Source organism: Oncorhynchus mykiss, chromosome 1 (genome assembly GCF_057628025.1).
Source record: "Oncorhynchus mykiss isolate SJ-2025 chromosome 1, ASM5762802v1, whole genome shotgun sequence".
In the NCBI taxonomy this organism is placed as follows: domain Eukaryota; kingdom Metazoa; phylum Chordata; class Actinopteri; order Salmoniformes; family Salmonidae; genus Oncorhynchus; species Oncorhynchus mykiss.
In genome coordinates this window covers 85362649-85388523 of record NC_143022.1, presented here as the reverse complement: position 1 = coordinate 85388523, position 25875 = coordinate 85362649, and the positions used below count along the sequence as shown (strand labels likewise).

General features: G+C 40.5%; 1 protein-coding gene and 1 long non-coding RNA gene across 2 annotated transcripts; one reads left to right on the top strand and one right to left on the bottom strand.

Annotated features, from left to right (window-relative positions):
- Positions 1-2446: 2446 nt before the first annotated feature.
- Positions 2447-9641, bottom strand: LOC110530588 (non-selective voltage-gated ion channel VDAC2). Its single transcript, XM_021613789.3, has 9 exons — positions 9305-9641; positions 7848-7919; positions 7524-7573; positions 7112-7264; positions 6853-6905; positions 4679-4906; positions 4192-4342; positions 3589-3646; positions 2447-2789 (listed from the first exon to the last, which is right to left on the bottom strand). Exons 2-9 carry the CDS (start codon positions 7912-7914, stop codon positions 2698-2700), a joined length of 852 nt encoding a protein of 283 aa, XP_021469464.1. The 5' UTR covers positions 7915-7919; positions 9305-9641; the 3' UTR covers positions 2447-2697.
- On the top strand, positions 9600-13903 carry LOC149985669 (uncharacterized). The gene is made up of 2 exons (XR_016497557.1): positions 9600-9706; positions 11319-13903. It is a non-coding gene; the product is annotated as an uncharacterized LOC149985669 (long non-coding RNA).
- Positions 13904-25875: the final 11972 nt, after the last annotated feature.

Below are 25875 nucleotides of genomic sequence, written 5' to 3'. Positions count from 1 at the left end.
AGATCCTTGCGACATTGGGCAGTGCATTATCATGCTGAAACATGAGGTGATGGCGGCGTATGAATGATGAACAGATGAATGGCATGACAATGGGCCTCAGGATCTCGTCACGTTATCTCTGTACATTCAAATTGCCATCGATAAAATGCATTTGTGTTCACTGTCCGTAGCTTTTGCCTGCTTTTGCCAACTGTTTACAACGTTGAAGTCAGCAAAATGCTCGCCCACAGGACGCAATACACTTGGTCTGTTGTTGTGAGGCCAGTTGGACGTACTGCCAAATTCTCTAAAACTCTGTAGGTTTCGGCTTATGGTAGAGAAATTAATATTAAATTCTCTGGCAACAGCTCTGGTGGACATTCCTGCAGTCAGCATGCCAATTCCACTCTCCCTCAAAACTTGAGACTTCTATTACATTGTGTTGTTTGACAAAACTGCACATTTAGCCTTTTAGTGCCCCCAGCACAAGGTGCACCTGTGTAATGATCATGCTGTTTAATCAGCTTCTTGAGATGCCACAACTGCATTATCTTGGCAGAGGATAAATGCTCACTAACAGGGATGAAACAAATTTGTGCACAAAATTTGAGAGAAATAAGCTTATTGTGCCTCTGGAACATTCCTGGGATCTTTTACTTCAGCCCATTAAACGTGAGACCAACATTTTACATGTTGCATTTATAGTTTTGTCAGACAACACAATACCACAGATGACTCAAGTTGAGGGAGCTTGCAATTAGCATGCTGACTACTGGAATGTCCACCAGAGCGGTTGCCAGAAGTTGTTTTAGAGAACTTGGCAGTACGTCCAACCGGCCTCACAACTGCAGACCAAGTGTAACCACGCCAACCCATGTGTTGGTGTTGTGTGGGCGAGCAGTTTGCTGATGTCAACATTGTGAACAGAGTGGTCCATGGTTGTGGGGGTGGGATTATGGTATGGGCAGGCATAAACTATGGACAACACAACTAATTGCATTTTATGGATTGGCAATTTGAAAGCACAAAAATACCATAAGATCCCGAGGCCCATTTTTTTCAAGGTACAGTATCTGTAACTAACAAATGCATATCTTCATTCCCACTCATGTGAAATCCATAGATTAGGGCCTAATTAATATCAATTGACTTATTTCCTTATATGAATTGTAACTCAGTAAAGTCTTTGAAATTGTTGTATGTTGTGAAACATTGTTTTTTAAGTATATGAATCTTGTTTTGTTTTATGTTCTGAATCTAGAAAAACATGCCAATGAAATTATCCCTGAAGCATTATACAATGGTAGAAAAAGTATAGATTTGTATTAAAGTACATGAATACTCTAAATGTTAGAATGAAACAAGCAAGGCATTTAAACACTTGGGACAACAAATTAAATGCATTTTATGGGGTCTGATGGAATTGACAAATCCAGTTAGGTGCATTTCATAAATGGTTTAAATTAAGTTGTTCCTTTACATGGTGAGATTGTCGATAAACATATTTTAAAATGTTACGGTTGGGATTGTCCCATCTTTAAAGAAACCCTGATAATCAAGACCTCCCAAGGTTCGAGTTGATCATCTCACACAAAAAAAATAAAAATCAGGAGTTGGTTTGTAGAGCTCAAACACTTGATTGAAAAGTTAAAACATACAAAAGGGATCTCCCAAGTTTCCCATGATCGCTGTCTCAGCCAGCCCAGATGAAGCTCCTGGGAGAGCCTACACACAGCCAGACCGTATCCAGGCAGTTTGGCATTACTGTGAACATTAAACCACTCCTGTAGTCATCTGTAGCAATGCAGAAAACAAAAGCAAGCCTGCCAGGTCGGCCAAGAATTACAGGTTTTACCCAAACTTAGATTCTTACTGTTTCAAGCCACCCAAAAACTTTTCCGATTAAGAGAGTTCTTCATGTACAGCTTTGATATACCCATCAGGGTTTGAGATGTCATACGACAGTAATTAAATAAATAGGAGAGAAATAGTATGCTGAAGAACGTGGTTGCAAATGATAAATGTCTTCAGACAGAATACCAAATGATTGGTTAGAAGTGGTCAAATCAGTAAGTATGACCAAAAGCACCCACCGCATTTAACCAATCAATTGACATCTCACCATATAAAGAACAATACTTAAGGGATAAATATAGGAGCTACAGGTGACCAACTAATGAGTAAAGGGTCTGAATACTTATGTCACTGTGATATTTCAATTTTTGCTTTGTCATTATGGGGTATTGTGTGTAGATTGATAAGGGGGGGGGGGGGGGGATTTTATATATAAAAATGTAAAAAAACATTTTAGAATAAGGCTGTAAAGTAAAAAAATGTGGAAAAAGTCAAGGGGTATGAATACTTTCCGAATGCACTGTAAGTGAAGTTTCTGGTCACATTGGGATGAGAATGGTGTGGCACATTTCATTGTCATGGCAGTGTTGGATAGATACAATGAGAAGGTGTATAAATTACTGACCCACTGCAAGTGTCTTTTAATGGAAACTACAAAGCAAACATGTACACCAAAGAATGACGGAAATAGCTACCGTCATAAAACTGTAAAAAATAAAAGACCGTAGTGCTTCTTTCTCTTGTTGTTGTAGCCTCTGAACACGCCCCTTTTCATGTTACATCCTCTTGCTGGTTTGAGTTGGAAATACATCATAAGGCCAGATTCTGCTGATATTCCCTTATCCCCTTCGCCGTGACGATAGTTTAGGCCTCCAGTTCCAACCCCAGGCCCAGCTTGTGGCCTCCAGTGTTGATGCTCTTGCCGTCCACCAGGGCAGAGAGCGTGAGTTTCACACCTGCAACAGAGGAGAGACAACAAGGCTCGCATTCAGGATGAGGGTAAAATAAATCAAATAGGTGTCAACCAGAGATGGAAATTAAGCAAGCCCGTTGGCCGGAAGACAGTACTGTTGAGACATGTGCCATACTAGCCTACTATCAAAGCAGTGAAATTCCTTACGTTCCATCCCTGGTGTCAACATTCTCATCATTGAGGATAGAAAATCTATTATAGAGCTCAATGATTTCCTTTTTCAAATGAAAGCGAAACTAGTCTGTCCAACATCATTCTACCTGAGCCTTCTGAAACACTGCAGGAGTGCACCTATAACAATAACAGTACACTGTGACAGCAACGTGAATAGGACGTTGCATTACTGGGGACTCACTTGCTGAGATGATTAGCGATCAAGTCGAGATCACCCCTTCAAAACAGCATGATGGCAGTTGCTGAAATTGACATAAAATCTCTCTATTGGCCGACCGTTGCTTTGAGTCTCCAGTAAAGCATCATCTTAAAATCAACTTTGGTGCCGGGTGGCGTGTATACGTGCACTTTAACTGAAAGAGTCCTACGCCCCCCCCCCACCCCATTTACTGTACAATGTGTTTCTTTTACAGATGCAATACTGTATGCAGGTCACGTTGAGCACTTTGGTTCAGGAAGAGGATGTTGCATTAGTATCTGTTGCTCATAGAGAAGTAGTGGGCTACAGACAAGAGTGGTAATCTAACATTTCAACTTGAGGGAACTTAGAGAACCTGTAGTATCAGCAGTAAGAGAATCCTTAAATCTCCTGTAAAACGAGGTCTTACCTGGTCTCAGCGTCTGGGTGTATCCAAGACCGACCAGGCTGATGTTGTTCACTTTAGCCTGAAAAACAGAATCAATTGTTTAACTTACGAGCCAAAAGGCAGAGGAAGGTTCCTAACGACGGCAGCCTTCTAAACTAGAGTGGGCAACTCTGATCCTGGAGAGCCAGACAATGTGGCGAGTGCTGTAGCAGTAGTAGACAGCACTAGTAAGTATGTGGTGAGTGTTGTATACAGCACTAGTAAGTGTTGTATACAGCACTAGTAAGTATGTAGGTGAGTGTAGAAAACAGCACTAGTAAGTGTTGTATACAGCACTAGTAAGTGTTGTATACAGCACTAGTAAGTGTTGTATACAGCACTAGTAAGTATGTAGTGAGTGTAGAAAACAGCACTAGTAAGTACTTGAGCGTTTCTTGCATGTGTTCTTAGGATACAGTAAGACAAAGGGATGGTTTCCTGGACACAGATTAAGCCAAGTCCTGGACAAAATTAAAATGTGAATTCAATGGAAAATCTCAATTGACATAGCTTTTTAGTCCTGGACAAGACTAAAGCTCTGTCTGGGAAAACTGGCCCAAAGAGTCACTCCTGCACAGTACTTACACTGATGGAGGCACTCTTGTCCAGCTGGTATTTGGCTGCGATGCCGAAGCTTGTGCTGTTGCTGCCGGCAGTCCAGGCAAGGTTGACCGCTGTCTCCAGCGCTGGACTCACTTTCTGGTAGATTGAGCCACCAAACTGTACACCGTCATTACTGTAACAACCACCAGGGACAAGATTAGGGAGAGAAGGAGTGATAAGATAATATTTGTCAAGTTGTAGCCTTTACCATGCTATGCAGTTTGTAGGGCCTGACGTTTTGATCCCTGGTTAAATCATTATTAATCAGATATTCAATGATTACTATAATTTCCAGGTTGACTACAGCTGTCCAGTCATCTATGTTCATTGTGTGCGCTTTTTAATTTATTTTTTTTAAATACACACAATTGAATAGACAATGTTTGCCCTTGAAGGTAGTTGGTATTGTATGCTCATAGCAGAGGACTGGAAATTCATACACTTGTATACATTGTATGCTCTCACTTACACGTTGGTGTGTAGCTGGAAGTCTCCGGTCTTGTATCCCACAGCGAAGTTGTTCTGGGTCATCTTAGACTTGGCCGTGTCAAAAGTCATCTGGTAGCCGGCGAGCCAGCCCTCGTAACCAACGACGGCCGCTCCATGGATAGCGGGGCCAGCGAAGTCAAAGTCAACGTCACAGCCCAGGTTGACAAACTCGCGCTTGTAGGCGGTCTTGACTTTGCCGCTCTTCTTGCTGTCGTTGTAGCAAAAAACATATTTTGTTAGCCTACATTCTGAAGTTAAATATTTTTATTTAAAAGCCAAACAGCTCAGGCCAACAATAACCAGTCTAATGGAAATGTAGCAACAGTAACAGAATATGAAGGCAATTGGGAGAAACCAAGAGCTTGAAAACCTCTCACTCCAGTAGTAATTCACCCACACAGTCTTATGTTCCTAATCAAATAGTCCACAAGCAATACAAATCCTGAGCAATGTCTTTCTGGATCGTCATTACACACTAGCCAACAAGGTTTACAGTAAGTGCACAAACACACAGCCTCCATTCACACACATCATTAGCAACTAGAGATTACAATAACACATTATGAGCCCCATAAAATGCTTGTGCTAAATGACACTAAGGCCAGTTCTAAACTGATAGCCTAGGCAGTGTGACAAGCTGTAGAATTCAGCAGACTGAAGTTGCCCTTACATGCTGACCGTGGGTCAGTTTTGCACCTCCCCCCCATTAATGGTTAAAGTTAGGATCAGTTTCCCCTCCCAAATCCTATATCTGTACCTAGCGGAAACACCTCCCCCAGAGCTCAGTGGACATGCAGCAATACCCCCCCCCCTCCCCACAACCCCAACATGTGGCCCACCATGTGTCACCACGGGATTTACACTTCCAGGAAAGCCAATACTATGTGGACTGGCTGGGGAGGAACTACTGCATAGGTTTTGGTCACACACAAAGCTATCTTATAAAGTATTTCACAGTGCTACTGAGATGGTATAATTCAAGAAATACATTGTTTCATCTAACATGTCCAAGCAGGAACACACGATCAAGATATTTTTATGTGCATTATGGGTTGACAAATGTGTCATTATTGCTATAACGTTACTCGCAAAATTAGGGCCCAGAATTGCAGATTTATTTTATTCAATACACATTACATTTGCTAGCATCTTTTTATGTACAAATAGCTCATAGGCTGGTTCATTTGGGAAGTGAAAACTCATTAGCTATAATAGGCTGCTATAGTTAGCCTTGTAATTAATTAATCGAACAGTAAATTTAATGTAATAAAAAAAAACTGTTGCATACTACCCAATGATGTCTATATAGGCCTATGCAATGACCGCAAATGGCCGATGTGCACTACCAGTGCTCTGTATACTTCAGCAATACACCAGTTATTTTGGTTGAAAACTATGCTTAAACAATCAGTATTGAGAGTTGAGAAATACAATGTAATACCTACAGAAAGCTGAGGCCCTTCTCTCCAAAAGTCACAGCAGTTGCTATTTTCCCCCTCCCTCTAACCTACTCAGAGCATGCCGAGTGAAACAGCCACAGGGGCTGGGCACAGACTTTCATGGAGGAATCCGGATATTAGGATTTTATTAGGATCCCCATTAGCGACAGCTCGTCCTACTGACGAAAAAGACAAGACTTTACAATTTATATAAAACATTCAAATCTAGTAATGCACTTTAGGCTACTGCTTGATCGAATCATGGTTTTAGCCACCCCAAAAATAGTTTGATTAAATTGTCAAAATCTGGAGCCCAACTAGGAGAATAAACATCTCCATTCAAATATACAAGCAAGAAAACATAATAATAATAAATAATAATAATCAATTCTACACAGATGAGTGCCATTTCAGGCTGAAGATAATTTGACTGACCCCGTCACCTCAGATCTACCCACAAGCCTGTGAGGACTGCACACCCCAGATCATGTTACCTTCATGTAAGGACACTATGTGCTGGACTGACTCTTCTTGGCTAGCTATATGTTAATAGCATCAGTACCCATATGTCCAAACACATGAAACACCATTTTAAGTACTAGAACCACATTTTAGTCATTTAGTAGATGCTTTTATCCAGAGTGACTTACAGTAGTGAATGAATACATTTTTAGAACTGGTCCTCTGCATTGAAATCGTACATTTGTAATCTTACCCAGTGTTTGGTGAGAAGGTTGTGTCAAATGTCAGCTTCAGACCCTTGACAATCTAAAGAAAACAAGAACAGAGAACCAGACTGGTAACACAAGTTTGATCTTCCGGCATTTCATGTGATCACTACATATCGAACATTCATTACTTGTTTGAATCAGCTTTCTTTTCAATTGTGTGTCAAGGCTATTGTGAGAAACTCCAAACACAACACCGATTGTGTTACAAAAAGCATTTTCAATACAGCTTTGTTGAATCCGAACCTGGTCTTCGACGGTGATCTCTGTTCCCAGGGTGTTGTCAGTGTTCCACTTCTCTGTGAAGGTCAGGCCGTACTCTGACCTCTTGTATTTGGTTTCCAGGCTGCCCGCCACCTTGCTGGTGTCTGTGTTGGTGGAGCCAGCTGTTTTGAACTCCTGCAGAACATTTGTAAAAAAGGTTCACATCAGGATATGAATAAATACAAATGTTGTAAAAATATCTTAATTCACTTGGGGTTTTATTGTCAAGGAGAGTATTGAACTATACTGCTCCTGTGAAGCTCTCAGGGTTGCAAATTCAAAGTATTACACAATTACTGCAATCATAAAGACCACATACACAGTAGTAGAATAGAGATAGTTCTACATTCATTTTGAAAGTACACATAATTAGAAAGAAAATAAGTCAACTTACCACTCCGCTGCCGGACTTGGTCTTCACATCAAGCTTCACCAGGCCGAACCCTTCAGGGAGAAAGCAAAGTCAGTCAACCATTGATGCATATTTCACAAATGGGAAATAGTCATTAAATAAAATCAGTGTTAGCACAATGTAATACTTCATACACTAATATCTTACAGGATGACATGCAGAGCCGAGATAGAACACCATCCTGCCAATTGGGTTAGAATCCCTCAAATAAACTCACCCTATTGGTTCTTCCTGTTCTGAAACAAATGTGTTTCATTACAAACAATGACCACTACAGTATATTTGTTTGAGTGAAATGTACAGTACCATAGCCTTTGCTGAAGATGTCCTTGGCGGACTTGCCGAGGTCACCATATGATGGAGGCACAGCCATTACACCTGTAGCAGGGAGAAAAAAATGTATACATTACACAAAACAGTCAGAGTTCATTTTGATTTACAAATTGCCTGCTTTGGAAACCAATTTATTTTGAATCTATGAACAGGGATAGGAATAATAAGCGACATAAGGGTCCCAGGCCGCTAGCAGGTCCCCAACGACAAAAAAACATTTAATTTGTATTTTAGGTACTCTGTCAGGGTCTCAACTTACTGTTTAAAGCTTGAATAGTAAAATACACATGGGTTAAAGTTCAACATTTGCTTGTGCATCAGCAATTTCTCATCATGTCAGTCACTCAACTAGCCATGTCATCATTTTTAGATTGATAATTAGTCTAGCCAGCTATCATGGCCTAATACTGACCAGTTACCGAAAGCAGGGGAAGGCGCCCAGGGGACGGACCACCATTGATTTGTTAGTCATGCTCACTCTGATATCATTAAAATGGCATAAGTCAAGGCAAAATGTGTATAGCAGGAAACTCATTTCTCTCCACTGTCAAGAGTCACTAAAATGTTTTGCCCGCTTAGAGTCCCTGTCTATGAACATAAGTACTCATCCAACACAGCTAGTCATCCACTAGGCAAAAAAAAAAAACTGTTTTCCAACTACTTTACCAGGGCTCTCCAACCCCAGTTGTAACTAACGTGATGCAGTTTATCAACCAGCTAATTACTATAGTTAGGTGCTCTAGGTTATGGTTGGAACGAAAACCTACTGAATGGTAGCTCTCCAGGAACAGGGTTGGATAGCCCTACACTATACAATAAAGAGTGTGGTTGCCTGTCTATAACAGCTAGCTCTATCAGCCCAGAGAAAGGATTCCCTTGCAGACGTTGATTATCTGAGTGGGTATGATAAGTGGCCTGTCTGGTTCTGGATAGCTAATTTATCTGAACTGACGCTGGGCCACACCTCAGTGACTCACTCAGTTAAAGCCAGGCAGAGGAATGTAGGGCTAGGTCTGGGAAGCGCTTCACTCAGTTTAATTCCAATTCGCTTTATTGGCATGACGTTTTGATACATATGTCCACTCTCCAGCCAATTACTGGCTCCTACCCTGTCCGTCCAATTAAATCAACTACTGGGTATTGTGCAATTCAGAGACTCCATTAATGTTACTAGCTAGGTCATTATCCTAGAGCAGCTCAAAGTAATCCGGTGAACGCCATTTAACACACATGTGCAGCGGACATGAGTTGTCCTTTCTAGTATAAGGTTACATACAGGTCCAGCAGCAAAGCTCATTAGTTAGATAGCTAATGCTAGGCACATTTAGCGATAGTGTGTCAGGCAGTTCTCGAGCAAGCGTGGTCATAAACCGCGGCAAATGTCGTTTAGTTCCTTTAAAATAAAATCCAGTTTAGTTGCTTTTGCTTACCAGTAAAAGATAAGGCTAGCAGTAAACTTCACCGGTTGGAGGGCGACTTGAAGGAGACTGCAATGTAATGAAATCCAGCCTATCAACCGAAAGACCCCTCTACCTGTCACATGTTTGCCTGTCTAAAAAAATACTTGCAGATTCATTACAAAATAATTACAAAATCAAAAGTTTAAAAGGCTTTTGGCTGTGACTAGATTTTTTTCTGTCAATACAAAAAACATTCTTACGCACTTTTTTCCCCTTATGAATAGAAATATGTATTTATCATAGATTCATCCATTTCCGTGTGTAACTTCTCATGGACAACTATGTTTGATCCCGTGGAATACGATTCAAATTTGAATAGAAGTAGTTCCTAACTGCTGAAAGGATCAGACTTGTCCTATCACACCAACATTGGTAAGACATTTAATGAATGATCTAATTGACAGATCAATTTATTACTGAGATTCACATTAAACACGTTCACATTGAGATTGATAAAGGAAAATGGCAAAAGTATAGTGAATATATCAGAAGAACTAGCTGAGTTTCCATCCAATTTGTGACGGAGTTTCATGCGAATATTCTCAAATCCACATAAATAAAATATGCGCATTTTCTCACCAGAGATGTGTTTTCATCAAATGTACTTATTGCCGATAAAAGTATGTGCGTGATGACAGTGCACATAAAAATAACTTGGGGTTAAATTCTCATGTACTGAATAAAAAAAAAGTGTTCCATTGCATTTTCAACTCTGATGGTTTTGTCACAAAAAAAGTGTTATGTAGCGAATGTACCCAATGTGGTATTGCGCTCTGGCAAATAGCTAGCTGATACAGTGCGGGTATAACCTACAGTTAGTGATGGGTATTCCGGCTCTTTTCAGTGAGGCGGCTTGTTCGGCTCAGCTCACCAAAAAGAGCCGGTTCGTTTAGCTCCCAAACGGTTATTTTTCAAGTCAAACAGTTTGCGATAGTTTGACTATGATTAGTGAAAAAACAATTATAATTAAATTAAGTCATACTCTACCTTAACCACAATGTATTTATAAATGCATTGGTTTGTTATGAAAAATAATGCTATTTAACGTTCGCATTTAATGTATATGAACAAAGTGCATATAAATCTAACCATTCAAAACTAATACAATCTGAACATCATAATAGAATATTGCACCATAAAGAAAAATAAATAATGTACAAAACTGCAGCATCCCACTTAAAGAGAGAAAAGAGGTTCCAGTTTACTGCCATGTTATAACCAGCAGCACACAGCAAAACTGACCATATCTTGCTTTTATGAGAGATTTGCATTCAGAAATGCAAGCTGCCTCACTGATGCGGTTTCTTCTCTCGGTAATTATTTGTCCCGTTTTCGAGAAGACCCTCTCCGAGGGAACGGATGTGGCCACTATGCAGAGTCTCCCTGTCATGACTTTAGTAAGCCGAGGGGCTCCTCCAAATAGGATTCAACCTCCATTATGGCATCTGCTGAGGGATTCCTTCGTGCTCAGTTGTTCTCTCGTAAAACAGCAGACGTTTGTGGCACTACTGCTGGTGCTTCTGCTCCATCTGATCCCTCTTCTTCCTGTTGCCCTGGTGCCAGAGCCAGTTGACTGCTGGGGCTGTTCCTCCCTGCTGCTGAGGTTATTCTTTGAAGAGCCTCAATCGCTCTGGCATCACTAAAGGCTAACTTCTTAAACCTGGGGTCAAGTGCAGCGGTTTCTGATATTACGGGATTATATTCCATTGATGAACATAGGGTGTCCATCAACTCTGTCACATGTCCTGTGGTTACATTTGCTTCTCTCTGGTGGCTGGCTGTGATTCGCTGCAGACCCTTACACAGGAGTATAATTTGAGGCTGTCACATAGCTGAAGAGAGAGAACAGTAACTTATTAGTTCAGGTTAATGTGCTTTCCTACTGATACTACATTCTCATCTACTGCTCATATACATATATAATACTGGATTAAATAATGTAGCATTAACTGCTTACTGTACCTCTCTCCACTGATCTCCACAGTGACCTGCTCAAAGGGTTCCAGGACTCTGTACACCTCCACCACCTCCCATTCCTCTTGGGTCAGAGCATCAACAGGTGCATTGACAATGGCCAGGGTAGAGACGATGGCATCATTTGACTCAAGAAACTGCTTCAACATATAAAATGTTGAATTCCACCTTGTTTAGGCCTCAGCTCAGGCATCCCCATCTGGCATTGTGTAAATTTTAGTTTTTCAGCACCTACTGTGCTCCTGTGGAAGTTTTCCACAGCTGCTTTCACTTTGTGGACAGTGGGCTTCATCACCTTCAGAGCATCTCTTACAATCAGTTTGATTGTGTGGGTAAGACATGGATGATGGCTAGCTTCACAGTTGGGTGCACAGTTCGCATATGCCGGTGTGCGTAGAACCGGCTTTATATAAGGTTTTGTTTTGGCAAATTCTACTGTGCTCTAACATTGTCTACATTATTCAAATGCATCCAAATGCTACTGTGCCTCCGACTAATTTTCCAGCTGTTTTCAGTCTGAGCAGACAGGCAGAATGAATGTGTGCTTGAGCATTTAAGCCTACATTTAATTTTTTCGTTCTTTGAATTAGTTAATTCTATTAAGTTAAATCTTTTGATTATTCATATCTTAAATTTTTCAGATAAATAGAGTCGGCTCCTCTATGCGAGCCTTCTCCCGTTCACCTACATGAGCCGGCTCTTCGCAAACGACCCATCACTACCTACAGTGTTTCCCAACCAAGGCTAGGACCCATGAGACCATAGGTTCTGGTAAAATCCACTACAAGCATAGGCCTACTTTGGGTAAAACCAAATGTACTTGGTGGCACAGCAACCCCCCCCAAAAAAATTGAACCACTGGCCTACATGAGATTATGGACAAAAGAGCATAATTATTTTAATTTGTCAAACGGCAGCCAAGCATCATGTCACCAGAATGAGACCCTCGATATTTATTGGAAATTAGCTTGTTTTTAGCTGATAGGAGTGGAATCCAGTGTGGTCGTCTGCTGCCATAGCCCATCCATGACAAGGATCGACGAGGTGTGCATCCTGAAGTGCCGTTCCACGCGGTTATTTGTCTCTTCTTGCTATTCTCCTTCGACCGCTCATCAACAAGCTGTTTTTGCCTATAGGACTGCCGCTGACTGGATGATTTTATTTTGTCGCACCATTTGCGATAAACCTTAGACAGTCGTGTGAAAAGCCCAGGAGGGCAGCTGTTTGAGAAACTGGATCCGGCACACCTGGAACCGACAATCATAACACGCTCAAAGTCTCTTAGGTCAGTCGTTTTGGCCATTCTACCGTTCAATCAAACAGTAACTGAATGCCTCGATGCCTTCTTTATATAGCAAGACATTGTCTAGGAGCGATCCATTTGTTAACGAGGTGGTTAGCTAAAACAGGCCACTGATTGCATCTTAAAAGTATACATGTTTATCCTCTGACTAGATCTTCATATAATTGAATAGGCATGTGTTTAAATATCTATTAGTGCTTAGGCCTACAGACGTGGTTGTTCCCCATGGGCATGCATTAGAAATAACTCGGTGTTAAGCGACTGATGCCGTTAGATGTCTTACCTATGCACAATGTGTGTCAAGGACCAAAGCACGAAAGAGAATTTGACTACTTCCTATTATCTACTTAGACATAAGTCTAACTCTATTCCTGCTTCCATATGAGTGTATTATGTCCCTCAGTTAGCCTGGCTGACACGACTCACATGGTACACAGCGAGAGAGAGCTGTGACACTGGTCTGGACAGGTGCCTGTTGTAAATGCAGTAGTCTTACATAAATGGGCTGAGCTTGGATTGGTTCTCAAATGTTTGTTTCCTGGATCAGAACCAATCAGTAAAAAAAGCACAGCCCCCCCCCCCCCCCCATCATTATCGCCACATGCCTACAACAAGGAGCCAAGACTGACATCAGGAAGACTGAAGAGTTTGGTATTAGCCTGACTACCTATCACTAGCAGAAACAGCCATTACATTCTATTGACTAGTAACAGGCACTACAATACATTAGCTAATTTGTATGTTGCAAATAAAATCTAATGAAATAGGAATTCAGCAGCCTATTTAGTTGGTGTGGGGCAGAAACAGTTGAGATGGAGTCAGAGGTTAAGGTGCTAAAACAGGTGAGATTTATTTTACAGGGCAGGTGATAGACAAGATCCAGAAGTTGCATTTACAGTTGACAGAAAATAGTTGGGAATAGAATAAACTTGCAAAATAAACTTACTAGCCCAATTGCAATATATAACCATGACTTGAGGACTAAAGCAAAAACACCTCAAACAGGCCCATAAACACATCCGAGTAGGCCTATATGGCAGAGTGTTAAGTTTAGGGTTAGTGGATCGTAGAAATGTTGAGTTAATTGATCTGAGCATCTATCTCAGAGGCAATAAGGGTTATACAGAGCCAATCACATTGCTCCGTGAATCTATCAGTTAGGAACACTCAATTAGGGCAATAGCATGCAAAGTAATTAACGGCATGTCACTCCTGCGACATGCTCGCCCATTAAGACAAAAGATGTCCACACATTTGACTAAATAGAAAAGGCAATGCTAGCAATTCAAAAACATGCAAATAAATGTTCACACCAAAAAAATGGCTCAAGTTCTGTCACACTTAGCACAACAACTTCCTCCAAGCATTTAGTTGTCCCTAAGTTCCATATTGAATGCTCAATAGTTTGACCGGTTGTGCTTCTCTCCCTCACCTGTGTACTGAAGCTACTCCTCAAGGTTAGGGCCCATGGAGGCCTCCATACTGTGTTGCTCACCCACATCTGTAGACCACACCCATAGGCTCCTCTCCAGACCAGGCTTGATTGGCACCAGCAGGTCCATTTAGCTGCAAGGTGTCCTATCTTGGCCATGCTTCCTGAATCCCAACCGCTCACTAGGAGTGGGACACCTCGTCAGTTGTCCCACCAGATAAGAGGAGGCTTTCAACCGGGCAGTCTCCTCTGGTGCCACCATATCCAGCTACTAAATAGCATGGTTTGCACACACCAGCACAGCATCCACCCATATAGCACCTGAGTATTTTAAGAGTCCACCTCAGGAAGTATGCACAAGGGGGGAGGGAGCAGCCAGTTCCCCAGACCTGCAACCACATCAGAAACCTGGAGGAATATGTCAACTCACAACAGAATGCAAAGAGTAGAGAAGGGACATGCAAATCATTAACACACTTGAAGCCATTCCGTGTTATCCACTCACTGCCCAAATCGTGCCGACAACACCTAAATGTCACACCTTGAAGGGGCTGTGACTAGACAGTTCAGTAGCATAGATCCTACTACACCTCGGTTTAGACTACAGGAGAGAGGCGTCCAGCTTCTAAAGACTTCAATTTCATCTTAAACAACCTCCATTATACATGCGCTCAACAACCGACACCCTACATGCACTAGCAAAACCTGGACATCCACCATGCCTCCAGACTGCATTAAGTTCCTGTGAGGAGCCACACAACAAATAACGGTAACAAGGGTTATAAACAGAGCCAATCACATTGCTCCATGAATCAATCAATTAGGAACACTCAATTAGGGCAAAAGCGTGCAGAGTAATTAAAGGCATTTGTCACACCTGTGACACTTGCCTAAACGTACAATACAATTAACATATGAATAACATCACATTTAATATAGCATCCCATTTACTGGGACCAAGCTTTTGCTTTATCAGCTTGTACTGTATCTCTGCGTATGATCAATGACTAATGGTTAACACGATGCTGGTAAATGCTGGTGCATGTGTCCTATCTGACTCTCCAACTTTTGTACAACACACATAATGAATGATCAACTGTAAGAAGAGCAGAGGGCTAGAGGATTGTCTCTGCAGACAGCATTAGCGCTGGTTGTTGTTACCTTATTTAGAGAGTTTTGAACCTGCCGTGTCACTTCTTACTGAACAACTGCCCTCTCACCACTTTGTCCTCAGCGCTCTGGATTTTTTTATATATATTTTATTAATGTATTTTTTTAAACCTTTATTTAACTAGTCAAGTCAGTTAAGAACAAATTATTATTTTCAATGACAGCCTAGGAACAGTGGGTTAACTGCCTGTTCAGGGGCAGAACGACAGATTTGTACCTTGTCAGCTTTGGGGTTTGAACTTGCAACCTTCCGGTTACTAGTGTGAAGACCCTCCCACTCTATCTGCCGTATTCTCTCTTTGTTCTTGTTTCCTTATTAGGATGCCGGTGGGCGGAGTTGGAAGGGTCGTCAGCTACATGGGAAACACCTGGGGCCGGTGTGTCCCAGGATAAATACACCACTTCCCCATTCATGGAGGAGACTCTCTCCATGCAGACGCCTTTATAGATTTTGTTGTGTTTCTTGGTGGGTTTTTTTATTTTTTTATTGTTTGCTTTGGCATCTTTCAACATCCTGCATTATCAACATCCTGCATGCAAAACACTCACTTACACTACTAATTACTGATTACACACACCATTGTATATTATACTTAGATAGTTTATTTAAATAAATATATATTTTGTTACTCCTTATCTCCACGTTGTCTCCCTTTTGTTACGAGCTTTGAGTCGGTTCGTGACACTAGTCCAACGCTCTAACCACTAGGCTACCCTGCCACACCATGCTGGCAGTGTAGTTGGGAATCTGACTTGGGAGCAGAGACTGACTTTGTAGCTGTTCTGTTCCCAAGAGACCAGTGACACCAGTGTTATTGTTATGATCTCTTTAAAGTGGGACCTTGTTTGCGATAGAAAAGAGGTGAACAAAACATCTGCCACCAGTTTCTTCATTGGAGTAATGTGTAGGGCTCCTTTATTTGGTTTCTTCAGTGACCGGTATGCACTATACAGAACCCTTACTACTTCACACAAACTCACATATACTAACACTACTGATACAACACAAGTTTCCTGTGGAAAATAGCTGCAAGCTTTAAACCATTGGTGTTCAGGTCCTGTGTGGCTCAGTTGATAGAGCATGGGGCTTTTAATGCCAGAGTTCTGGGTACAATTCTCACGAGGGAGAAAGTCGCTCTGGATAAGAGTATCTGTTAAATGTACACATTTTAATTTTCATGCAGAAATTAAATACTCTGATCATTTCTAAAAGTATGTTTAATAGAATGTTGTCTTTCACTTAGCTGCATTGTGTATAGAAATATTGCAACTTTACGTTATGGTATACTGATTATAGTGATTCCGTGGTTTATAAGTGGTTTACAATGGTTAGTTAAATAATTTGTTTATATATATTATATATACAGTACCAGTCAAAAGTTTGGACAACTACTCATTCCAGGGTTTTTCTTTATTTTTACTATTTTCTACATTGTAGAAACTCAAAACTATGAAATAACACATATGGAATCATATAGTAACCAAAACAAAAAAAAGTGTTACATGTAGCCACCCTTTGCCTTGAAGACAGCTTTGCACACTCTTGGCATTCTCTCAACCAGCTTCATGAGGTAGTCACCTGGAATGCATTTCAATTAACAGGTATGCCTTGTTAAAAGTTCATTTGTGGAATTTCTTTCTTTCTTACTGCATTTGAGCCAATAAATTGTGTTGTGACAAGGTAAGTGTGGGTATACAGAAGATAGTCCTATTTGGTCAAAGACCAAGTCCATATTATGGCAAGAACAGCTCAAATAAGAGAAACGACAGTCCGTGTAAGACATGAAGATCAGTCGATCTGGAAAATTTCATGAACTTTGAAAGTTTCTTCAATTGCAGTCACAAAAACCATCAAGCGCTATGATGAAACTGGCTCTCGTGAGGACCGCCACAGGAAAGGAAGACCCAGAGTTCATTAAACTTAACTGCACCTCAGATTGCAGCCCAAATAAATAAGACTGTCACGCCCTGACCTTAGTTATTTTTGTTATCTTTATTTTGGTTAGGTCAGGGTGTGACTAGGGTGGGTATGTTTGTTTTTGTATTGTTATGGTTTTTTGTATATCTAGGGTTTTTTGTAAGTCTAGGTATTTGTATGTCTATGGTGGCCTGAATTGGTTCCCAATCAGAGGCAGCTGTTTATCGTTGTCTCTGATTGGGGACCATATTTAGGTAGCCATTTTGTCTAGAGTATTTGTGGGTTCTTGTCTGTGTAGTTGCCTGTCAGCACTTGTTTAATATAGCGTCACGGTCGTGTTGTTATTTTGTTAGTTTGTTCAGTGTTCTTTCTTTAATAAAATAAGTATGTACGCTGACAACGTTGCGCCTTGGTCTCCTCCATACAACGAACGTGACAGAAGAATCCACCATAAAAGGACCAAGCAGTGTGCTCAAGAGGAGTGGACATCCTGGGCCCGGGAGAAAGATGAGTGGACTTCTTGGACCTGGGAGGAGGTAATGGCAGGGGACAAGACTCTGCCATGGAAGCAGGTGGAAACAGCGCAGAAGGAACGGCGACGATACAAGGGGACATGGCTAGCATGGAAGCCCGAGAGGCAGCCCCAAGAAAAAAATTTGGGGGGCACACGAGGAGATTGGGAAGTTGACTTTGTTTATGGCACATAGCCTTTAGCCTCACGGTTTGTTTTGTAGTGTTTATTGTTTTGTTTGGCGTCTTTTCTAATAAAAATAATATGTATGCACACCACACTGCACCTTGGTCCTCTTCATTCAACGGCCGTGACACAGACACATGTAAACATCAACTGTTCAGAGGAGACTGTGTGAATCAGGCCTTCATGGTCGAATAGCTGCAAAGAAACCACTACCAAAGGACACCATTATTAAGAAGAGACTTGCTTGGGCCAAGAAACATGAGCAATGGACATTAGAATGGTGGAAATCTGTCCTTTGGCTAATGAGTCCAAATTTGAGGTTTTTGGTTCCAACCACCGTGTCTTTATGAGAAGCAGAGTAGGTGAACGGATGATCTCTACATGTGTGCATCCCACCATGAAGCATGGAGGAGGTGTGATGGTGTGGGGGTGCTTTGCTGGTGACATCGTCTGGGATTTATTTAGAATTCTAGGCACACTTAACCAGCATGGCTACCACAGCATTCTGCAGCGATCCACCATTCCATCTGGTTTGCACTTAGTGGGACTATAATTTGTTTTTCAACAGGACAATGACCCAACACACCTCCAGGCTGTATAAGGGATATTTGACTAAGGAGAGTGATGGTGCTACATCAGATGACCTGACCTCTGCAATCACCCGAGCTCAACACAATTGAGATGATTTTGGATGAGATGAACCGCAGAGTGAAGGAAAAGCAGTCAACAAGTGTCAGCATATGTAGGAACTCCTTCAAGACTCTTGGAAAAGCATTCTTCATGAAGCTGGTTGAGAAAATGCCAAGAGTGTGCAAAGCTGTCATCAGGCAAAGGGTTTGCTACTTTGAAAAATCTAAAATATATTTATATTTTTTAAACAATTTTTTTTGGTTACTACACGATTCCATATGCGTTATTTCATAGTTCTGATGTCTTCACTATTATTCTACAATGTAGAAAATAGTCAAACTAAAGAAAAACCCTTGAATGAGTTGCTGTGTCCAAACTTCTGACTGGTACTGTATATGCATATATTAAATATATATATGTGTGTATGTAAAAACACTTAGTGTGTCGGTATAATGCTTTATAACATGTTATAATCACGTATGTGTCACTTCCTGACCGTAGTTCCATTTTTATGTCTCTATTTTAGTTTGGTCAGGGTGTGAGTTGGGGTGGGCATTCTATGTTTTGGTTCTGTGTGTTATATTTCTAGGTGTTTGGCCTGGTATGGTTCCCAATCAGAGGCAGCTGTCAATCGTTGTCTCTGATTGAGAACCATACTTAGGCAGCCTGTTTTCCCACTATGGGTTGTGGGTAGTTGTTTTCCGTTTCAGTGTTTGCACCATATGGGACTGTTTCGGTTTTAATTTATTCTCATTCTTTTGTATTTAGTGTTCAGTTAATTAAAGGAAATATGAACACGTACCACGCTGTGCTTTGGTCTACTCCTTCTTCCTCAGACGAATATCGTTACAGTATGAGCCTTTAAAATGCCTTATTTGATCCGATTTGGCCAGTGGGAAACGCTGATGGTGGCAAGCGTACCTGTCAAATATGGTGATTGCCTTAAACAATGCCTTCTCTACCTCCTATATCATGTTTTGTATCATGAGATACTTCACTGGAGGGACATTCTCTGGAATAAGCATAATCTCCACTGTACTCACTGAGTTAGTGACTGATTGTACTTTGTTTTCTATAGTGTTATATATCGTATAATACTTTAATATGTATTATTATAATATCCCTCGAAAAACAGGCATTAAACCGCAAGGGAATTGATCTTGGTTAAATTAGGGGTTAAATGAAATAGTTTCAAGTTTTAATGTCACATGCACAAGTACAGTGAAATGCCTTTCTTGCTAACTCAAAACCCAACAATGCAATAATCAATAACAATGTATTACTAGAAAAAACACACAAGAAATAATACAATAAAGTAAGTAAGCTTACTATATACAGGAAATATTTTTATAAAGTCAGTTCCAATACACTGGGATTTCATACATTATTCATATGAAAAGGTTGATGACTGATTTAGTGATATATTGCATGACTCAGGGATCTGTGATGTTAATTAATGCTGAAGTTTCTTGGAATATTCATCTTGTTCTTTGTTCTATTCAGCTTGTACTTTGTTCTATTCAGCTTGTTCTTTGTTCTATTCAGCTTGTTCTATTCAGCTTGTTCTTTTGTTCTATTCAGCTTGTTCTATTCAGCTTGTACTTTGTTCTATTCAGCTTGTTCTTTGTTCTATTCAGCTTGTTCTATTCAGCTTGTTCTTTTGTTCTATTCAGCTTGTTCTTTTGTTCTATTCAGCTTGTACTTTGTTCTATTCAGCTTGTTCTATTCAGCTTGTTCTTTTGTTCTATTCAGCTTGTTCTATTCAGCTTGTTCTATTCAGCTTGTTCTATTCAGCTTGTTCTTTGTTCTATTCAGCTTGTTCTATTCAGCTTGTTCGTTTGTTCTATTCAGCTTGTTCTATTCAGCTTGTTCGTTTGTTCTAGTCAGCTTGTTCTTTTGTTCTATTCAGATTGTTCTTTGTTCTATTCAACTTGTTCTTTTGTTCTATTCAGCTTGTTATTTTGTTCTATTCAGATTGTTCTTTGTTCTATTCAACTTGTTCTTTTGTTCTATTCAGCTTGTACTTTGTTCTATTTTGCTTGTTCTTTTGTTCTATTCAGCTTGTTCTTTTGTTCTATTCAGCTTGTTCTTTTGTTCTATTTTGCTTGTTCTTTGTTCTATTCAGATTGTTCTTTGTTCTATTCAGATTGTTCTTTGTTCTATTCAGATTGTTCTTTGTTCTATTCAGATTGTTCTTTGTTCTACATTTAAAGGAGCAGCATGCTTAGAAACTCTTAAAATGTCTTAGTACTGCTTCTTACTTTATCATATTCCATTGGGCCATCCATTGGGCCATCCATTGTCATTTGACACTAGTTGCTAGTTAAAATGTCACATGTATAACCTGTTGCATATTTTTTTCTTAAGTTCCTTATTTTATGTGACCTGTAGGTATGGAGTTGTGTTCACATATTACTGAATCAGCCTGAACAACACTGGGTTTGGCATGAACATCTACTTCACACAGTTCATATATGTTGCCATGGAGATGCCTGGAAAGATTGCAGTCTATCACTTCTTGAACAAGATTGGCCGAAAACCTGGAAAGGTTGGGACACTGCTTTTGACTGGAGCCTGTGTCTTCAACATATTTGCTCCTCAAGGTATTTGTTGGTTCCTAAAATATATTGTTAGCAAATAATGTAGTATTCGACTTTGCAACAATGCGCTACACATGTTAAGATTTTACTTCACTTTACGTTTCTACTTACTTACTTACATACCTTTGAGTTCCTTGTGGCCATCGACACAGTTTGTTTTCTCTTTCTGCACTTGCATTTTGAGCCCTGTGTGTTACTTGTCAGTTGTTAGCCTTAGAATCAGTCATTCATGTTTTCATATCTTCACTCAGGTACCGTGCATTTGGAAAGTATTCAGACCCCTTCACTTTTTCCAGATTTTGTTACCTTACAACCTTATTCTAAAGTGGATTAAACAATTGTTTTTCCACATCAATCTACACAATACCTCATAATGACAAATGTATAAAAAAACAAAAACAGAAATACCTTATTTACATAAGTATTCAGACCATTTGCTATGAGAATCGAAATCGAGCTCAGGTGCATCCTGTTTCCATTGATCATCCTTGAGATGTTTCTACAACTTGATTAGAGTCCACCTGTGGTAAAATAAATTGATTGGACATGATTTGGAAAGGCACACACCTGTCTATGTAAGGTCACACCTTATATAAAACCAAGCCATGAGGTCAAATAAATTTTCCGTAGAGCTCCGAGACAGGATTGTGTTGAGGCATAGCTCTGGGGAAGGGTACCAAAACATTTCTGCAGCATTGAAGGACACCAAAAACACAGTGGCCTCCATCATTCTTAAATGGAAGAACCACCAAGACTCTTCCTTGAGCCGTCTGCCCGGCAAAACTGAGCAATCGGGGGAGAAGGGCCTTGGTCAGGGAGGTGACCATGAACCCAATGGTCACTCTGACAGAGCTCCAGAGTTCCTCTGTGGAGATGGGAGAACCTTCCAGAAAGACAACCAGCACTCCACCAATCTGGCCTTTATGGTAGAGTGGCCAGACGGAAGCCACTCCTCAGTAAAAGGCTCATGACAGCCCTCTTGGAGTTTGAGAAAAAGGCACCTAAAGGACTCCCAATGAGAGACAAGATTATCTGGTCTGATGAAACCAAGATTGAACTCTATGGCCTGAATGCCAAGCGTCACGTCTGGAGAAAACCGGGCACCACTCATCACTTGGTCAAAACCATCCACACGGTGAAGCATGGTGGTGGCAACATCGTGCTGTGGGGATGTTTTTCAGCGGCAGGGACTGGAAGACTAGTCAGGATCGAGAGAAAGATGAATGGAGAAAAGTATAGAGAGATCCTTGATGAAAACCTGTTCCAGAGCGCTCAGGACCTCAGACTGGGGCGAAGGTTCACCTTCCAATAGGACAACGACTTTAAGCACACAGCCAAGACAACGCAGGAGTGGCTATGGGACAAGTCTCTGCATGTCCTTGGGTGGCCCGGCCAGAGCCCTGACTTTAACTCAATATAACATCTCTGAAGAGACCTGAAAATAGCTGTGCAGTGACGCTCTCCAAACAACCTGACAGAGCTTGAGAGGATTTGCAGAGAAGAATGGGAGAAACTCTCAAAATACAGTTGTACCAAGCTTGAAGCGTCATATCCAAGAAGACTCGAGGCTGTAATCACTGGCAAAGGTGCTTCAACAAAGTACTGAGTAAAGGGTCTGAATACTTATTTAAATGGAATATTTCAGTTTTTTATTTTTAGTACATTTGCAAACATTTAAAAAAAGCTGTTTTTTCTTTGTCATTATGGGGTATTGTGTGTAGATTAATGAGGGGGGAAAAAAACATTTAATCAATTTTAGAATAAGGCTGTAACGTAACAAAATGTGAAAAAAGTGAAGGTGTCTGAATACTTCTGAATGCACTGTATGTGGGTGTTTTGTACCATCATGGGTCTTTTTGGGAAAAGCCTGTCAAACTGTAACATCTGCTTCCAACTCACACTCTCAAACATGTAGATCCCCTGAATGTGTAATTCTGCCTGCCCCTGGACCCAGCTACCTGCCTCCTCCTGTGGTCCTTTACAAAGAAACATCTGCTGGACCCTGTGCTGAAAACTAGCTCTGTCTCCCATCGTACTCATTACAGAAGCGTCCTTCACAATAATGTTCCTTTATACCACTGAGCTCTACCCAACAGTAGTTTAGTGAGTGACCAATAAACTACTATATCACATTTGTTCACTTAATGTAATGAGTCCTTCGGTGTATTCAGTGAGGTGAAACGTCATTTACAATGTTGCAGATAGAAATGTAGCAAGACAATCAACTATTTTCTAAAGAATACATTTATATCTGAATGTTTTGTAACGTTGTTTGTTGCCCTCCTGAGACGGACCCCTTTTTGGTTATGATGTTCATAGAAACAGAGACCTAATATCGAGACTTGTTCATTGGGTTGCTCTTTATAGTGGCCTCTTTATAACACATATTGTTGACAAGAAGTTTCAAAGTACGTCATGCTGCTACATAATAATGTGTTTTTTTCCCCTCACAGATCTCTCCTCTTGCACCTTAAATAACTTGTTAGTTTGGTCCTCAAACTAACAAGTTTGGTCCCTCATGCAGAGCGGCGTTGACTACATCTCGTTTGTGGGTCGACTGGGCGTGTCCATCGCTCCCTCTCGTCACACTATTAGACGATATTTGGGAGGTCCTTCCTGCTGTAATATAATAGCTTGGTGATTGTTGGTACCAGACTAGTGGCTTTGCTCCTCCCAGAAACACTCAATGTTCGCCTGCCAGAGTTCATAGAGGACATAAGGTCACCAAGGTAGAGGAGGAATTGTATTTGCTAACACTGTATTTAAAGCCTCCAGCTATATTATTGATTGATTGATGATTTTATTATGATTTATTGATAGATGATTTTACAGCCCATATTGCTTATATGACAATATTCATCAAGTACTTAAATTGTACATTTATGATGCAGTTATATGATGCATTGTAAGACTTGTCATGAGCCTGGTTATAAGACATTATAAAGACATGCTTATAGCAAGATATACTTTTTTTTTTACCAAGATGCTTTAAATAAAGGTATTTAATTCAGTATTAAATCAGTATTCATAATTGGACAAATGGCCATCTAACATCTAATTGCACCTTTTCTCATTTGCAGAGCGAAACTGAATGGAGAAAGTGCCATTCCACTGAATCACTTCTGATGAAAACAGAAATGGAACAGCTGAAGTTGCATGAATCCACACAGACGTTCTATTAAATTACAAAGGGATTCTATAATTCTATGTGAATCCATGTCACTCAGAGAAACAGTAGTTTTAAAGCAAGCGCATGAAATATGAACATAGAGCAGAATATCTAGCCAGAAGATAATGGATGGACCAAAGCATAGATGCACTAGGGCCCTACTAACGTAACCAAAACAACCAAAAAACAACAATATAATCATTTAAGTAACACACTTGACAACAGTTCTTGTTAATCTGGTTATTACACAGTGAAAGAGCACTGTAAAATGAATTGTAGTCTGTTTTTCTCACACGGTCATCAATTCATCTCCTGTTTTGTTTTTCATAAATACTGGTGTTGGTATGTCTTCCTGTGGGGCTTGGCAATAAACCCATGTTCTATAGATCTGTTTCCTCTACTGAGTTACCCTAAGGGTTAGGGTTAGTTCCTTCCTCTTAAACCACTGTCACGAGTTGGAACTTGTGTTTTCCATCAGATAAATACCTTTATTGTGGTGGACTGTTCAATAGAACATATTATCTAAAACACTGTGAAGCATTTCAGTATATCTAGCCTTCGTCTCGTTTCAGTATATCTAGCTCTCGTCTCTTTTAGCCTTCGTCTCGTTTCAGTATATCTAGCCCTCGTCTCTTTTAGCCTTCGTCTCGTTTCAGTATATCTAGCCCTCGTCTCTTTTAGGCTTCGTCTCGTTTCAGTATATCTAGCCTTCGTCTCGTTTCAGTATATCTAGCCTTCGTCTCATTTCAGTATATCTAGCCTTCGTCTTGTTTAGCCTTCGTCTCGTTTCAGTATATCTAGCCTTCGTCTCATTTCAGGATATCTAGCCTTCGTCTCGTTTCAGAATATCTAGCCTTCGTCTCGTTTAGCCTTCGTCTAATTTCAGTATATTTAGCCTTTGTCTCGTTTAGCCTTCGTCTCGTTTCAGTATATCTAGCCTTCGTCTCGTTTAGCCTTCGTCTCGTTTAGCATTCGTCTCTATTCAGGATATCTAGCCTTCGTCTCGTTTCAGTATATCTAGCCTTCGTCTCGTTTAGCATTCGTCTCTATTCAGGATATCTAGCCTTCGTCTCGTTTTGCCTTCGTCTCGTTTAGCATTCGTCTCTATTCAGGATCTCTAGCCTTCGTCTCGTTTCAGTATATCTAGCCTTCGTCTCGTTTAGCATTCGTCTCTATTCAGGATATCTAGCCTTCGTCTCGTTTCAGTATATCTAGCCTTCGTCTCGTTTAGCATTCGTCTCATTTCAGGATATCTAGCCTTTGTCTCATTTCAAGATATCTAGCCTTCTTCTATTTTCGCTTTTTTCTTTTTACAAACTTGTGTGGGAACTAGCCTGAGTGCCAGCCTGTTGGTACCATCATGCTATCAAGTCCTTGTCACCCACCCATTGTCATGGTACAATGTATGTTTGGCTTGACAATGAGTGATGGAGTTGGCAAGAGCACAAACATCACGTCCTATTCTCATTTTGAACTTAGAAATGGTAACATGTTATTGAATTCTAGAAAGTTTGAAATTGTGAAATAGTCTTCAGTTGCTCAAGCAACTCCTTTCTGTCAATGTGTCACCAATTAATGTAGATGAAGGCATTCTTCCACAAACAAAAGAGGTTTAAGTGGTTTTGCACTGTCAAAGATTGATCAATTT

Excerpts from the sequence above, each read along its gene's own strand:
- LOC110530588 (XM_021613789.3), bottom strand. The coding sequence starts at position 7,914 with ATGGCTGTGCCTCCATCATATGGTGACCTCGGCAAGTCCGCCAAGGAC. Across the intron at positions 7,574-7,847 it reads CATCTTCAGCAAAGGCTATG|GGTTCGGCCTGGTGAAGCTT; the intron begins GTACTGTACATT and ends TTCTCCCTGAAG. Across the intron at positions 4,343-4,678 it reads TTCCAGCTACACACCAACGT|TAATGACGGTGTACAGTTTG; the intron begins GTAAGTGAGAGC and ends TGGTTGTTACAG.